This window comes from Hippocampus guttulatus, chromosome 17 (genome assembly GCF_054856545.1).
Source record: "Hippocampus guttulatus isolate MCC_2025c chromosome 17, RoL_Hgut_1.0, whole genome shotgun sequence".
Classification (NCBI taxonomy): domain Eukaryota; kingdom Metazoa; phylum Chordata; class Actinopteri; order Syngnathiformes; family Syngnathidae; genus Hippocampus; species Hippocampus guttulatus.
The window spans coordinates 1,806,953-1,820,420 of NC_141277.1; the positions used below are offsets into that span (position 1 = coordinate 1,806,953).

General features: G+C 46.0%; 1 protein-coding gene across 1 annotated transcript in view; it reads left to right on the forward strand.

The window, feature by feature from the left end:
• Positions 1-482: 482 nt before the first annotated feature.
• LOC147191435 (ephrin-A5b-like) overlaps positions 483-13,468 on the forward strand; it is a 47,768-nt gene continuing 34,782 nt past the window's right edge. The window contains exon 1 of the mRNA XM_086135251.1: positions 483-605. Within this exon, the coding sequence (XP_085991377.1) occupies positions 484-605 (122 nt within the window). The 5' untranslated portion in view covers position 483. The remainder of the gene's footprint in view (positions 606-13,468) is intronic.

Sequence of the window (13,468 nt, forward strand, 5' to 3'; positions counted from 1 at the left end):
GTTGGTGCACGATCGTGAGGACTAGTTTGTGGGGGGGGGGTTTTTTCAATTTGCATCCACGCGTTGAGCCGTTTGCCGCTTTTAGTGGTCGTCGCTCTCGTCAGCTTCTTGGTGAGGAACATCGGCGAGAGATCCTCAGCTCAGAAGATTCCAGCGACGATGGCAGCATAAGGACTCTATTTCTCCGTCCAAGTGGAGCATTTAACGTGATATTCTGCCCTCACAAGCGCGCCTCCTCTCAGGGAATTTTTGCAGCGCAAATTGGACAAGCAGAGTTGAGTTGATGGAAACTGGCTTTCTCCTTTAAATTTACTTTCTGTTATTTTTGCTGAAGAAAAAAAAAAAAGGACAGAGGACAATTTTATCAGAGAGACGGAGACTTATGAAGTAACTTTAGGGGCTCAACCAACTTGACTTGCAACCACATCGGTCAGAACCTTGAAATCAAAGCCGGAGTGGCGTCGATTTGGTTTGGTCGCAAACATGCCGCAGGTGGAAATGCTGTTGTCTCTCGTCCTGGTCGTCGTCGGGGTGTGCGCTCAGGACCCGGCTTCCAAAGTGGTGTCCGACCGCTACGCCGTCTTCTGGAACCGCACCAACCCCAAGTAAGTCTTTCCCCGCTCGGCTTTCCTTGTACGGTGGAGATGCAAGAGTGACTGACACATTTTTGCTTCATCTCCAACAAAACCAATTTGCAAGCACGCAAAACAATGTTGATATCCTGCCGGTAGAATTATCGCATCATCATCAACTCACAGCGATTGGAAACGCGATCCTGCTGCCCCCCCCACACACTCATCTGATGAATCATATTCCCCCAAACTACCGTTCTTGCTGAAAAGTGTGCATTTTATGAACAGGTGACTCGCAATACTTTTTTTTTTCATACCTGTGCGCACCGGGACACATTTTTTAACATTGTGCTTTGCGCCACTTCACATTTGAAACCCAAACAACGTACGTCAGTAGGTCGGATGAGTAATAATGTCGGCTCTCATCTACTCGAATCTCATTGATGAGACGAGTCCTTTTTTTTGTTGCTTTCTTTTAGTATTTTTTTCGAGGTTTTGTGTCCCTTAAAGTAGTGCGAAAACATTGTTTCACGATCTGTCTATCCATTTTTGAGTCCATATGTAATTCGTTGGGATTATTTTGTTTTGCTCGGTCTCAAACATATCCCCCGGTTCCCTGAAAGGTGCCGTACAAAGCCGATGCGTTGACAAATCACGTCCACCTTTTCTCGAGAACCAGAAATGAGATTTCCTGTCAAAAGGCACAGCGAGGCAGCCGCCGTGCGTTCTCGAGCCGAGCCAAGGCAAACCCATGCCGAGAGCTTGCTTTTTAGCCCTTGCGTTGACGATCCCGACGCAAACGTCGTCGTAAGATAAAAGGCGGGATATCTGTTGCCGATAAGCGCTTTTGGTTCCGCTCCCTGGCTCTCGTCCCTTCTTTTGGCCTTCAAATCGTTCCCGAGTCAGGATTCTTGGCTTCCATGCGCCCCCAACCCCCATCCCGTCTTTAACCTCCCTCCACCCGGCTCAAGCTGGGCCAGACAATCGGGGCGCATACGGAGGTGGCCAAGACGCAGCGTGACGTTGGGTCTTGCGAGAGATCCGCACATGCCGAGGTCACACACTTGCTCGTAAGCTTCAGGTTAAGCGACGCGAAGGGGAACCCGTTGTCAGGGTCAAAACCGGGGCAGTACCGTCACTTACGGGGCACCCAGTGGCGTTTTTTTCGGCACGGCACCCCGCCTGGACTTTGTCTCGAGAGAAAGGCAGCTCAATAAATGAGTAACTCTCAATGACTGCGCCCCTTTCTCATTCACAACTTTCATCCGACCCGAGCCGCATAATGTAGGCAAGAGCCATTCTGAAAGCCCCCCCCCCCCGTTCCCCTTTCTGACCTTCCGTGTTCCCGACATGCCTGCGTCTCACGCCCGTAACGCTTCGGCTTCATGTAACCGCAGCCGCTGTTGGAGCTCGGGGGGACCTGCTGCGTTTGAGTCCCAGCTTCCGCGTTGGCGTTCTTACACCTTTCTTCTACGAATCTCTGTCGCACATTTGTCCAAAGTGAGGACGAACGGCATCTACGGGAGCTCTAAATTTGAAACGGGAAGTGAGTTGTGAAATAAGAAACCACTTTTTTTTTTTTTTAGTTGACATGATTGCAGAGAGGGCAACAAAGGAGCCTTGTTGTGATTTTGATCTTGGTTTGTGATGTTTGGGTACGCGGGCAAACGTCTTTCCCCGCGCTGATGCGCCTTGCCGATTAAGACTCAGACAGCAAGACTGGGCGTGCAGGATGAGGGATTTACAGTCCAACCCGAGGATGATTCGGCTTTGCCCGGCGTTTGAAAAAGATTCGGCAATTGACGGCGGCGCTCATAAAACTCGATGGCGTTATATTGTGCAGAACGCTCAGTCCGTCTGGATTTTGTTGAGTAGAAACTCACGAGAACTGAGTGATGAGACTCCTCAAGTTTATTTGGTGTTTGTTTTGTTGTTAAATGTCCCAAATATGGACTTGATTAGACTTGGCTGAAGAGAACACGATTTGTAACCGTTGACAACTTTAAGTTTGCTCCCCTCTGAGATGATCTGCTTTTCAAGGGACGCCGCATGCGCCGTCGGCTGCGCTTCTCCCGTAGTTGCTATGCAGATTTTTCGCAGATCTGGAGATGGCGCCTGTGCGGAATTTTGAATCATACGGAATACAGAAGAAACGCTCTCCTCAAAGGTGTAGAAGAAGGCGCATTTGTAACGACGAGGGTCGCTACCATGTCATGATGCTAGCTTGTACTAGCATATATATTTTCATCCATATCCCGTTAGTCCTTATAAATGTTAGATCCGAAGAATGTTTTCATGAGGATTGATACTTACGGCATTCATTTGGTCACGTTTTGTAAAAATAACTCATTGGTTGCTCCTATCGCAAACATTTTGTTAAGCACACGATCTTACAGATCAGAACGGGGCAAAGAATCAAAACCCGTCTTGGATCTGCGGCCTACCGAGCAGGTTTTTGCTCGCGTCCATCCCCCGTTTATTCGGTCCGAGTTCCAAACGTTCCGTTCGTGGCCCGCCGCTAGAAAATTGCTTCAAAGACATAAACATCTCAATCAAAGCAATGGAAATAAAAATGGTTGCATTTTGCGGCGGGAACGCTCATGTGAGGAAAAACGAGCCACAGATGTTCCTTGTCAGCTTCGCCGTCTGTTTCGGGCACCCAAACGATTGAAGAAATTGTGCGAGTGGGGTATTTACCGCCGCTCTGACAAGGAGCTATTAGCAAAGTCCCCGCTCACCCGCTCTTTAGCTGCTTCATTAAAAGCCACCCGGGTCCATATGGTGGCGTTGATGTGGCCCAAGGTGTTTATTTGTCTCTGATGGGGTGGGGGCGGGGGGGGGATCACCGAGAGAATTCGGGGCCCGAGGTTTGCCTTCCTAATCTCTCAAGCTGTTTGTGTCTCGGACGCCATGGAAACCGATACCCGTCCTCATCAAAGAAGCTCATTGGGCGGGACTAACGAGCTGACAGCTGGGGAGAGAAGGTATCTCGGCATTCTGCGTGAGCACCGTCACCTCCCGAGGGAGGGGGGGAGCGGAGGGGGGGGGGTTGCCTTAATCCGTGACAATAGTCATGCAAAGCTCTCCGCAGCAGATGCAAGCCATCCGTCCCCCCCAATCAAAGAATCTTTTCAGTGGCCCGTTCTCACGTATGATCTGTGCGCATATTGGCCGAAGAGACCTCGGATCCGTTGATTCCCGCCGTCACTCTCGGTGCCGACTCGAGGTTCGTGTTTGTTGATGTTGGAGCTAACCCCCCCCCCCGCCCCAACCGTGCGAATACCTCAATATGACACTCGTCCACTTTTCCTCCCCATCGCGCAATGACCTCCGCTATTTGTTTTCTCGCTTTAATCTTCACTTAAAGGAACAATACTCCACTTTTCACCGGGTGACAGAGTGATATTGTGAGAGTTTCCCAGTGGTGTTGTGAGTTGGCCCGTTTGCATTGTGTCAAGTGTTTACCCTCGCGTTCCCCCTCTCAGCCTTTCCCCGGCTCCCTGCCGGCTCGGTTCCGCTTGGATTAAAAAGGGACACAAAAAGGCAACCGCGTCCAAATATTGACTGGGTCTCAGGACCGATTTTCTCTCCCAGCGCCGGCGCAGTCTTCTGCCTGAAAGAGCGCTATTGTTGTCTCGGCATTTCACTGTGCGGGGTGACGGGACGGGGAGAAGGAGGAGATGGAGCGGGGGGTGGGGGGGGTTACGTTATCCGAGTTAGCGGAGGGAATTTACAACGGCGGGACAATACAACACGGTCGCGGAGGTGAGAGGCGCTTCCTCGGAAGAGGCCGGGGGCTACGCGACAGGCCTTCGAGTCGCTAGGGTGTGGTCAGAACCGGCGTGTCCGCTCAGAGGAAGTGTCAGAGGATCAAAGAGAGCTGAATGAAAGTGATTTCCTGCCCGGGAGCTTTCGAATGTATCAATAAGTGCCGGTCAAAAGGAGAAACCTTTTGGGCTTTATCTTCCATTTTGGAACCCAGCGAGGGCGATTCATGGCGTATAGGCCCCAAATGAAAGCGTATTAACGGCCTATGAGTCAAAACGAAAGGCAAAGATGTTTCTTGTAGAATGATCGTCTCCACAAATCATCGGCCAAGTACAGAGTCCAGAATACTCCCCTCCCTCAAACAAGCCCCTTTCCCCTCTTTACAAGGTCGAGCATTGCTTCATTTGATATATGTATCCGCCTCCTACAACTCGGTGTAGCTCACCCCCAGCGCCTCCATAGTTCCTTTGTGAGAATTAACCACCGGATGAGTTAAACGCTGAGTTTGCCTTGCATTAGTCGTGCCTGAATCCTAAGTCCTTGCGGAGTGGGTGTCAACGGTCCCGTGGAGACGCCCGTCATTCCTCATGCTCTCGATGACCCTGCCTGCAGAGAGGAGCGACCCCCCCCCGGCCCTCTTTTTTTTTTTTTTTTTTTGTAACGCTCCGACTAATAAGGCGAGGCCCTCAGGCAGCTCGGCTGTGATTGACAGCTACTAGTGACGAGAGGTTACTATCATGTCTGGCAAGAGTGCTGGTTTGCAACAAGAGGACTTTGTGGTCTCTTTTTAATATATACAGTATATATATATATAGATATATATATTCTCACAGTCACATACACCAACAGGACCTTTAAAGTGGAATTTGCAAGAATTCTTTTCCAGCAAACTCCAGTAATGCTTTCTTCCGCTCAGACATGAAGCTACAAATAATTATCTCCTCTAGTCAAGCATTTATTTATTTACTGTATCTTTGTCTGCATGACCCATCAGTTGCAATATAACAGCGAGACAAGCCATCGCAAACGCTACGGTCTTTCCAAAGCAAAAAATAACAATAAACACAGCTCGTGTGGACACAACAAGTATATTTACCTGGAAAGGAAGAGTGTCATCGCAGCAGGCGGAGGCAAAGGTGTGAAATTGTTTGACCTTTTCTGATGTGCGAATGCTCCAGCGAAGGTGTGCTGAGCTTTCAGCGCGCTCGCAGAAGGCAAATTCTTACTTAATGAGAGAAGTCAAGCGTCGGTCTACTGAAAAATCGCATTTTTTCATCGGATGTGAAATATGTAAGATGCGAAACATATTTTGGGTTTGGTAACAACTGGGCTGATCTTAAAATGTTTTCTCTGTCTGAATCTGGACAGGAAATTATTTAAGATAGTCGGGATTCATTGAAATGAAGGGGAATTGAAAAAAAATGACTTCTCCATTAGTTTTTTGTTTTTAACAGAGTTTCACGTGTGATTCAGAAATGAAAAAAAAAAAAACCCATCCTGAAAAGATATTTTCACGTTAACTTAAATGGACGCCTTCGCTCCACACATTAAATCCACTCTTTCATTTTCCCTTGCGCTTTCCCTCATCGGTGTCACAACGCCAATGATTTTAGCGATTCTCCTTTCGACTATGATACATTCATGCACAAAGTTGTCTTAAAACCGAAAAAAGCTCTTTGATCTGGGGAAAAAAAAAAGATTATAAATGTTTTGGGTTTTTTTTTCCCCCCTGCTGCCACAAAGGTCTCCTCCGTCCCCCTCTGTGTTGTGATAAGATATTGTGTGACTTTAGCTTTCTTCCGTTTGATATGCGCCCCAGTCAATGGATTAGCGGGAGACTCTTCAGGCCTAATCTCAGTTTCACTCGACTGCACAGAGATTCACTTTTTCTGCCGTTCCAACCTCGGCGAGGCTTTTTGTGAACGCTGTTTTAAATGTGAGTGGTGAAATGGCATCCCCTGTGTCTTTGTAGGCACCGGTGAGGGTATTAGCAAAGAGGCTCTAAGGGGCTTAAGAGGTCAGCCCTCCTTTTGTGCGGAGACACAAAACACTTCCTGTGAGACCCTTCACCCCTCTGTGTTCCTCCTTCAGAAAGCCAGGTCCTGCCTGACCATTCACATTAATCAGCCTTACCTCCTAATGACCGCAGTAAAGCTCCTCAAAACTGCTTCCGAGGCGCTCCTAAAGAGCCACTAAGCCGCTAACGGTTTGCACAAGTCCGCCGCACTTTGCGGGGCGGCGCTCGATATGGCGGAGAGCGAGGCGGCTGCTGCCGCCGGCCCCCCCCCACCCCCAAAACATAAGTTCAGAGCGTGGCGGGAATTTTGAAAGGAACGCAGTCGGTCGATGTGGTCTTGCCAAAAGACGTGATCTGTGTTTCTCGACTTCTTATTGTAGAATCCAAGTGTCAAGATTGCGACTGTGCATCATGTCAAAAAATGAATTCAACCCTGCGCCACATTGAGAGTTATGACCCAAATATTGTCGAGTCACTCATTCACATTCACTCAAAAAAATGACAGTACTTTTATTTAAGGTACTATATGAGTGCTGATTGACATTATCGAACACGCTCGAGTTGCGGGAAATTGACCCACGCAGACGTGATTAGTCAGCGTCAGCCGATGATGAACTCGGTCCGACTTCGGCGGACCTTTCGTGTGACTGGAGGACCCGTTGAATATTTGCTCCTGTAGGATTTCTGCTGGCTTGGCGCTTTGGGACTTGTGAAATATTGAATAGGCGCTTTGTGATCTTACGATCGAGCTCGGACAAACCTTCACACGCAACCGGGAGAAATCCAGGTCAGGACGGGAATCACTTGAATCAAGGCCTTGCCATTACGTCGCCTTTTCTCTCCCTCCCTCTCCGCAAATACTTTTCCGGGACTGTTACTTTGATTCCGGGGATTAAATAGTTATTTAATCAATTTAAGCACAGGTTCATTTGCTAAACCGTCAAACTGTCTAAATCTCTTTCCGTGACGACGTGTCTGATTTCTCCTCTTTGTCTTTCTTCCCCACACTGTGTGGCGGCGCGCCCGGCCGAGGCCGCCATTTTCCCAATTCGACTCCATTTTGTCTCCAAGAAGAAAAAAGTAGGTTACGAACCTCTGTCAGTTACCGATGAACTAAATCAGTACACTTACATTTTTATGTAAAAAAAAAAAAGGATACAATTTCGAAATCTGACAGTGTACATTTTTTTTTTTCATAGATACTTTGTATTATTGATGTTCCCATAGCGGTGTGGTGTCTTCTCACGGATTTTCTTTGGAATTCCTCACGTAAACTTTCATCTTAACCCCCCCCCAAAAAACAAAAAAACAACAACAAATTATTTTCTTGAAATATCCACATCTATATTGTTGTTATTATTGAGGTTTTAATGTCCAACATACAGTATAAACATAGCATCTTCATATATAAGCTAACAATGGCATTTGCATATATTATACAAGCTTCTCCTCATTATCGCTCACGTTTGTTTTATATACACTCTTAATTTTCAGTGTGAAACAAAAACTTACTTCAAGAACGCCATTAAAAGTCAGAGCAGTTTCACACGTGAGGTGCGGAGCAGTCTGAAAAGTTTGAGCCACAAATTGTTGTCACAATAATACAATCTGTAAAGACTTGGTGACAAAGTCTCCCTCAAATTGTTTGGCATTTTCACCCAAGTTGCTGATATTTTGACAAACGGTTTACAATCCTGGAAAGGAGTCGCTTAAGCCATAACACACAGGTCATCAAAACTAGCTAGCTGAAAATAATCGTATGCAATAACTATTCTCTTTTTTTGGGGGGGGTGAATGTCGATTTAGTTTGCGTCCCATCGGTACAATGACATTTGTCCGAGCTATGTTAATGCACTCCGTTGTGGGTGCCTGGTGCAGCTCTAGGATCTGACTTTGTAGCTCGGTGCTCATATCAGTGGTCAGGGCAGCAGCGCGACGGCAGCACGCGGGCCGACGCTGCGAGCGCTGACATCCGTGATCCCCCTTTTATGTCTTGGCTCCATCAGGGCCCGGAGTTATTCTTGTGCATAATTGATGGAGGAGTTAGAATAGCAGAAGTAATGCGATGAGAGGGTGCAGCCGAGCGGAGCGAGGGATCGCGTGCGTGGGGCTGCAAACATTGCAGGGGACGAGAGGAGGGCATCTGGCGGAGCAGGTCCCGGCGCTGAGTCCACGCAGAATATGCCATGGCGCCAGCCAACCGCAGCCGCCCCCTTCTCCGCCAATGAGAGGCCTCCGCTCCGGCCGAGTACTACGGCCTCGGACCGGAGACCCGTTCGTTCCCGGATACGTTGTCGGCTTCCGTTGCCGCTTGTGTGCGACCTCGTTCACAATTGCTCGTGGGGAAAGTTTGGGTCAGTTGGAGAATTCTTCGGCAAGCCTTTTCAGTGCGAGCGGTGACACGGGCGGACGTCACAGCTTCCACAAAGAGGAAGCTAATAGTTCAACGTGCCTGTATTGTCTGTTGGAACAAAAGAGACAATGTCACGGAGAAGCAACCTGATCCCCGCGGAGGAGGTCGCTTTCAGTCTCTGCTCGATTGACATCAAACTCTTGTTCTCTGTTGTCTTGCAGAAAATGCAACAAGGGATGATACTGAATTTCTTCTCAGTTGGTTATCTTAATGTGAGCAATTTATGAACACCTTTCAAATTACGCTCATGAACAACGGAGAACTTGTTTTTCACCAACCGGTTACCAATCAAAGTGTTTTTCTGCTTGCAAAAACACCGACTCCCACGTTCAGAAGCAGGTAGTGAAATATTGACTATTTTCAGAAAAAAAACCTGATGTGTTTTGTTTGTTTGTTTGCAGGGAAGAATCGTGATTCATATTTGTTATGAAATGCTGAATGAATAAACAAGTTCAAAATCGATCGAGCAAAATGTACAGCATCTATTTTTAGATTTCATGAATTCTCGAGATCGATGCAAGTGCGGAATATTACAAATTATGCAAGCGCATATCAAATTGAAACGTTGACATTCAGAAGTAGTTTTAAAACGTAAATAGGCGATCAATGAGAGGGTAAAAGTAATTATGAAAATCCAACACGCATTAATGAGTTATAACGAGTACTAAATATCAACAATGAAGTAGCAAATAGTAAACAACAATTGTCGCACATCAAGATTTGAATTGTAAAGTTTTTGAGGGTCTCTATATATGCTATATAAAATTTGCAACTTTTGAGACATGTTCATAGATTGTTTGCTGTTTGTTTTTAATGCCCTTACGTGTAAAATATACAATGAATACAGCTAATGGTCATTTTTTTGGTCATTTTGTTGGCAGACGTGTTCTTGCCTTTATCTGCTTGTTAGTGTAATTAAAAAAAACAAAATCAGTAACGCTGTGCAGACTTGCAAAATAATTTGCAGAGGCAGTAGCTGTTGTCTGAAGTCTGCTGGGAAAAAAAAACGACTTGACCAGTCGAGCACTTAAGAGGTCATTGGACCTTGACTCAGCCTATTAAGGTCATAAAAGCAAAGTCATAAAGATGTTTGATTTGCTTCCTGAGTATTCTGGCTGCTTCGGTTTCCGTCCGTATTCTTTATGGCTAACGACTCATATTTCTGTCTCCGAATCTGCCGTGGGAGAAAGGACAAAAAGGTTGAAGCGGACTTTTGGGAGTTGCAAAAGCAAAAGGTAATTTTTAAAGGAATTTAGTTGGGTTTTATTTTGAGGAGGGGTTGCAAACATATTTGCCATTTAAAATTAGCCAAATATTAAACTTGCGTGATATTATTTCATTGTTATTCTCATTAATATAATCATATATATATGCTCATATAATTTGGGTTTTTGTTTGACAAAAAAAAAAAAGTCATCAATACTTTTCTTCAAATTTCGCATTCAGTTTCTTATATTTCATTTCGGCATGTATACTTTGATTGTAGACAAACCGCATTTGATGGAATCAGTCAATTCAGATTTGCCATCAAATGTTAGCAGCCGCTCTTTATGCTATCATTTAAAAACGTCGCCCACTGCAGAATGTGTACGGCATATCTGAAGTGAAATGTGCACGTATCACTGTGTACATTTATTCATTATTCCCCCACCAATTGGGAAATAATTCCATACGTAACAATCTATCTAATGTGACTCTGCTGCAACCAGTGTAACTGCTTTCCTGTGCCACCGTGATTTGGTTACACGTATTATTTGTTGGTGGTGTTTTTTGAATGCTTGGAAATGTATAAAGAGTGCTTCTGAGTTTATCAGCAAAAAATAAATAAATAAAATAAAATAAAATAAAAATCCTGTCCTAGGCAAAAAATGTCATTTGCGCGCTTGGACCTTGCTTTGATATCAGCATGTGTCAGCGGCTTCAGGTTCCAAGTCTCTCACTTGCCCTCCGTTTCTTGATTTCAAGATATTTGGTTATGGGCTTGACGAAAGGGGCCAAAATTGAGCGAGTGTAAAAATACTACCGTGGCCGCTCCTCGGGTTCGCACGGTCCTTCCCGAAGCAGTCAGGTCTTGACACACGATACACCGAGCCTGCGGGGGTGCTTCGAGAAACACGGCAGCTAAAAGACGTCACGCACGTTTACCACTCGCCGAGCCACTCCTGTACGGAGGGAGGCCCACACCAAAGTTTGCCCAGCAACCCGACAGTGCATCGCGGGATACATTCTGCTTAGGTGCCGCAGGGCCGTTTGACACGTTACGCGTTCGTATCACTAGAATATGTATTTATAATGACCAAAAAAAAAAAAAAAAAAATCAAATCAAATTGAATTGTCATTTTATTTGGTCAAGTAAAAAAGAAATTTCAATCCAATTTTTTATTAAATTACTTGACAGTTTGACACTTTAAAGTTACACGATGATGATGTAAACAGAAGTAAAGTCTTTGCCATCTGGCACCCGCAATGTCAAAAAAAAAAAAAAAAAAAAGAAGAAAGGTTGCTGCCCCTCAACTCAGCTTAAAAATGGATCGATATGCAAATGATTAGCCCTGACTTAAGGGGGGGGGGGGCCAAGGAAGGGTGCGTCGTCTCAGAAAGTCACCAATCAGGGTGGAGCTTGCAACCCGAAAAGAACCAATGAGCCATGAAGCAGCTGCACTGCCATTGGCCCGCTGAGAACGGATCACCAAAACCATGCCAGATACGCCAGGGTAGAAATAACCCGCAGTTCTTATTGCCCTGAAGGGAGCAGGGAGCTGGATTCATCCTTGTCGCTTTCTTCAAGATGGAAAGTGAAAAGGCAACCGCTTTTTTCAATCGGTTGTTATTTGTATGATCTTCTGCGTGTGCATCCTGCCAAGGACTTGAGAAGGTTACAAGGAGCTCCTTACTTTCATTTTGAACGTCTCGTGCTATTCCTTTTGCGTTTCCCGCCGAGCTCTTCCAGCACAGAAAGCCCCCCACCAGCCCCCTTCAACACACACACGTACACACATTTGCAGAAGGTGAAAAAAAGAACAATTTTGCAGAACCGTTTTACTTATATTCATTGTAATATTCCAACACAACACAATTAGGCCTAAATTATGTTTTCATATTATTGTATGTATTGCAGTCCGAAAAGTTGTTCCCTTTGCACACCGATATTTTGACCAAAAGATTATTTTTCTCCATTTGTGAGGCGAACACTATTTGGCGCGGTTCATTCAAATGATTGCGGTCTCGGGTCGATGACCAATATGAGCCATGATCCGGAGCTAAGTGAAAACATTAAGTGTAAAAAAAAAAAAAAATAAAATTATTTGGGTTCAACTTGCTCCGCTTGATCATTGTCACACCACATCGTATCACCATGGCAACCTCGACTGAACGACGCAGCTCATGAAAGTCACACTTTCAAAGCCTCATCATATTGAAAGCAAATGCTTTAATCATCGATCATTTTGTCAACCTTTCACATCTATCTACATGGCTTCAATATGTCAGTCACACACGTCATGCGTACGTCGTCAGATACCGTCTTAACCTTTGTCGTCAATTCACGGAATTGTCGATCCAAAGAAAATGCATTTCATTTCAAATATATTCTATTCTATTACTTTATATGGTTTTATATGACATTATGTTGTTCAAGATCAAGCTGCACCAGGTTACCGCAAAATCCGCACAGCTCATCAGGGCTAATTCTGTATCGTTACACGTTTATTGCACACAATTCCACCTAATGAACAAAAAGATGAATACGTAGGTGTTTTATTTGGGCCCGCCGCGGTAGCAAACAAGCAACACAGGAAAAGATACATGGGCGGGGTGGGGGGGGGAATAAATGAAAAAAAAATGAATGAAGAAAATGAACATCATCATCGTGGGAAATAAATACAAAGAAATGACATTTGGAGTAGTCGTCGAATGTGGCGCGCACGCACGCCTCCGTCCTTGCCTGCCATCCAGATGCTGACTGCTGTTGCTCTGCTATCAAATAGGACAGCGTCATTATTTCCGCTCAGTCCGAGAATTTGGCGCTTTGAAGAAAAAAAACCCAAACCAAAACAAGCCAAATTCCTTCACCCCCTGACCGTTCAGCTGATTCTCTGCCAATTCTCACTTGTCCATGCGCGCGACATACACATCTGCAGCGCTCGTTCTCTGATGACACAACGGGATCAGTTCCACCGTCAGACGTCGGACCTTGGCGGGGACGGGATGTTTTTCATCTTTCAAATTAACCGGTCGGCTGAGTGGAGTGTTTGAGCTGATTGGAGGTTCTTTTAAATGGCTTCTCCCTCCATTTCTCAATCAAGAACAAAGACGCTTTTAGAGCGGGGGCCTCTAATGTGCATATTTGGGCGCGGACGCACTGAACTCGCCGGCGCGGCAGACTTTGGGGAGACGGCGTGACACAAATATGCCATTGGTGCCCGCGTGCGCGCATGGGAGAGCCCACGCGATCTTGTGAGCACCGTGTCACAAGTTGATCCCTAAGTCAGCCGTTTGATCAGAAATTGTGATTAATCAGCCGCGAGACAGTCTGACTGAGGTGCGGCTTTGCATGTCGGAGTAAGTGCGGCTCCAGCCGTCTGGCCAGTCCCGAATGCTTTCGAGCTCAGCCGAGCAGACGACGAGAGAGGAGGCCGGTGGCGGCCTGTACCTGGAATGCGGCGGCTTTCGTCTGGCATTTCTTCAGAACAATACATT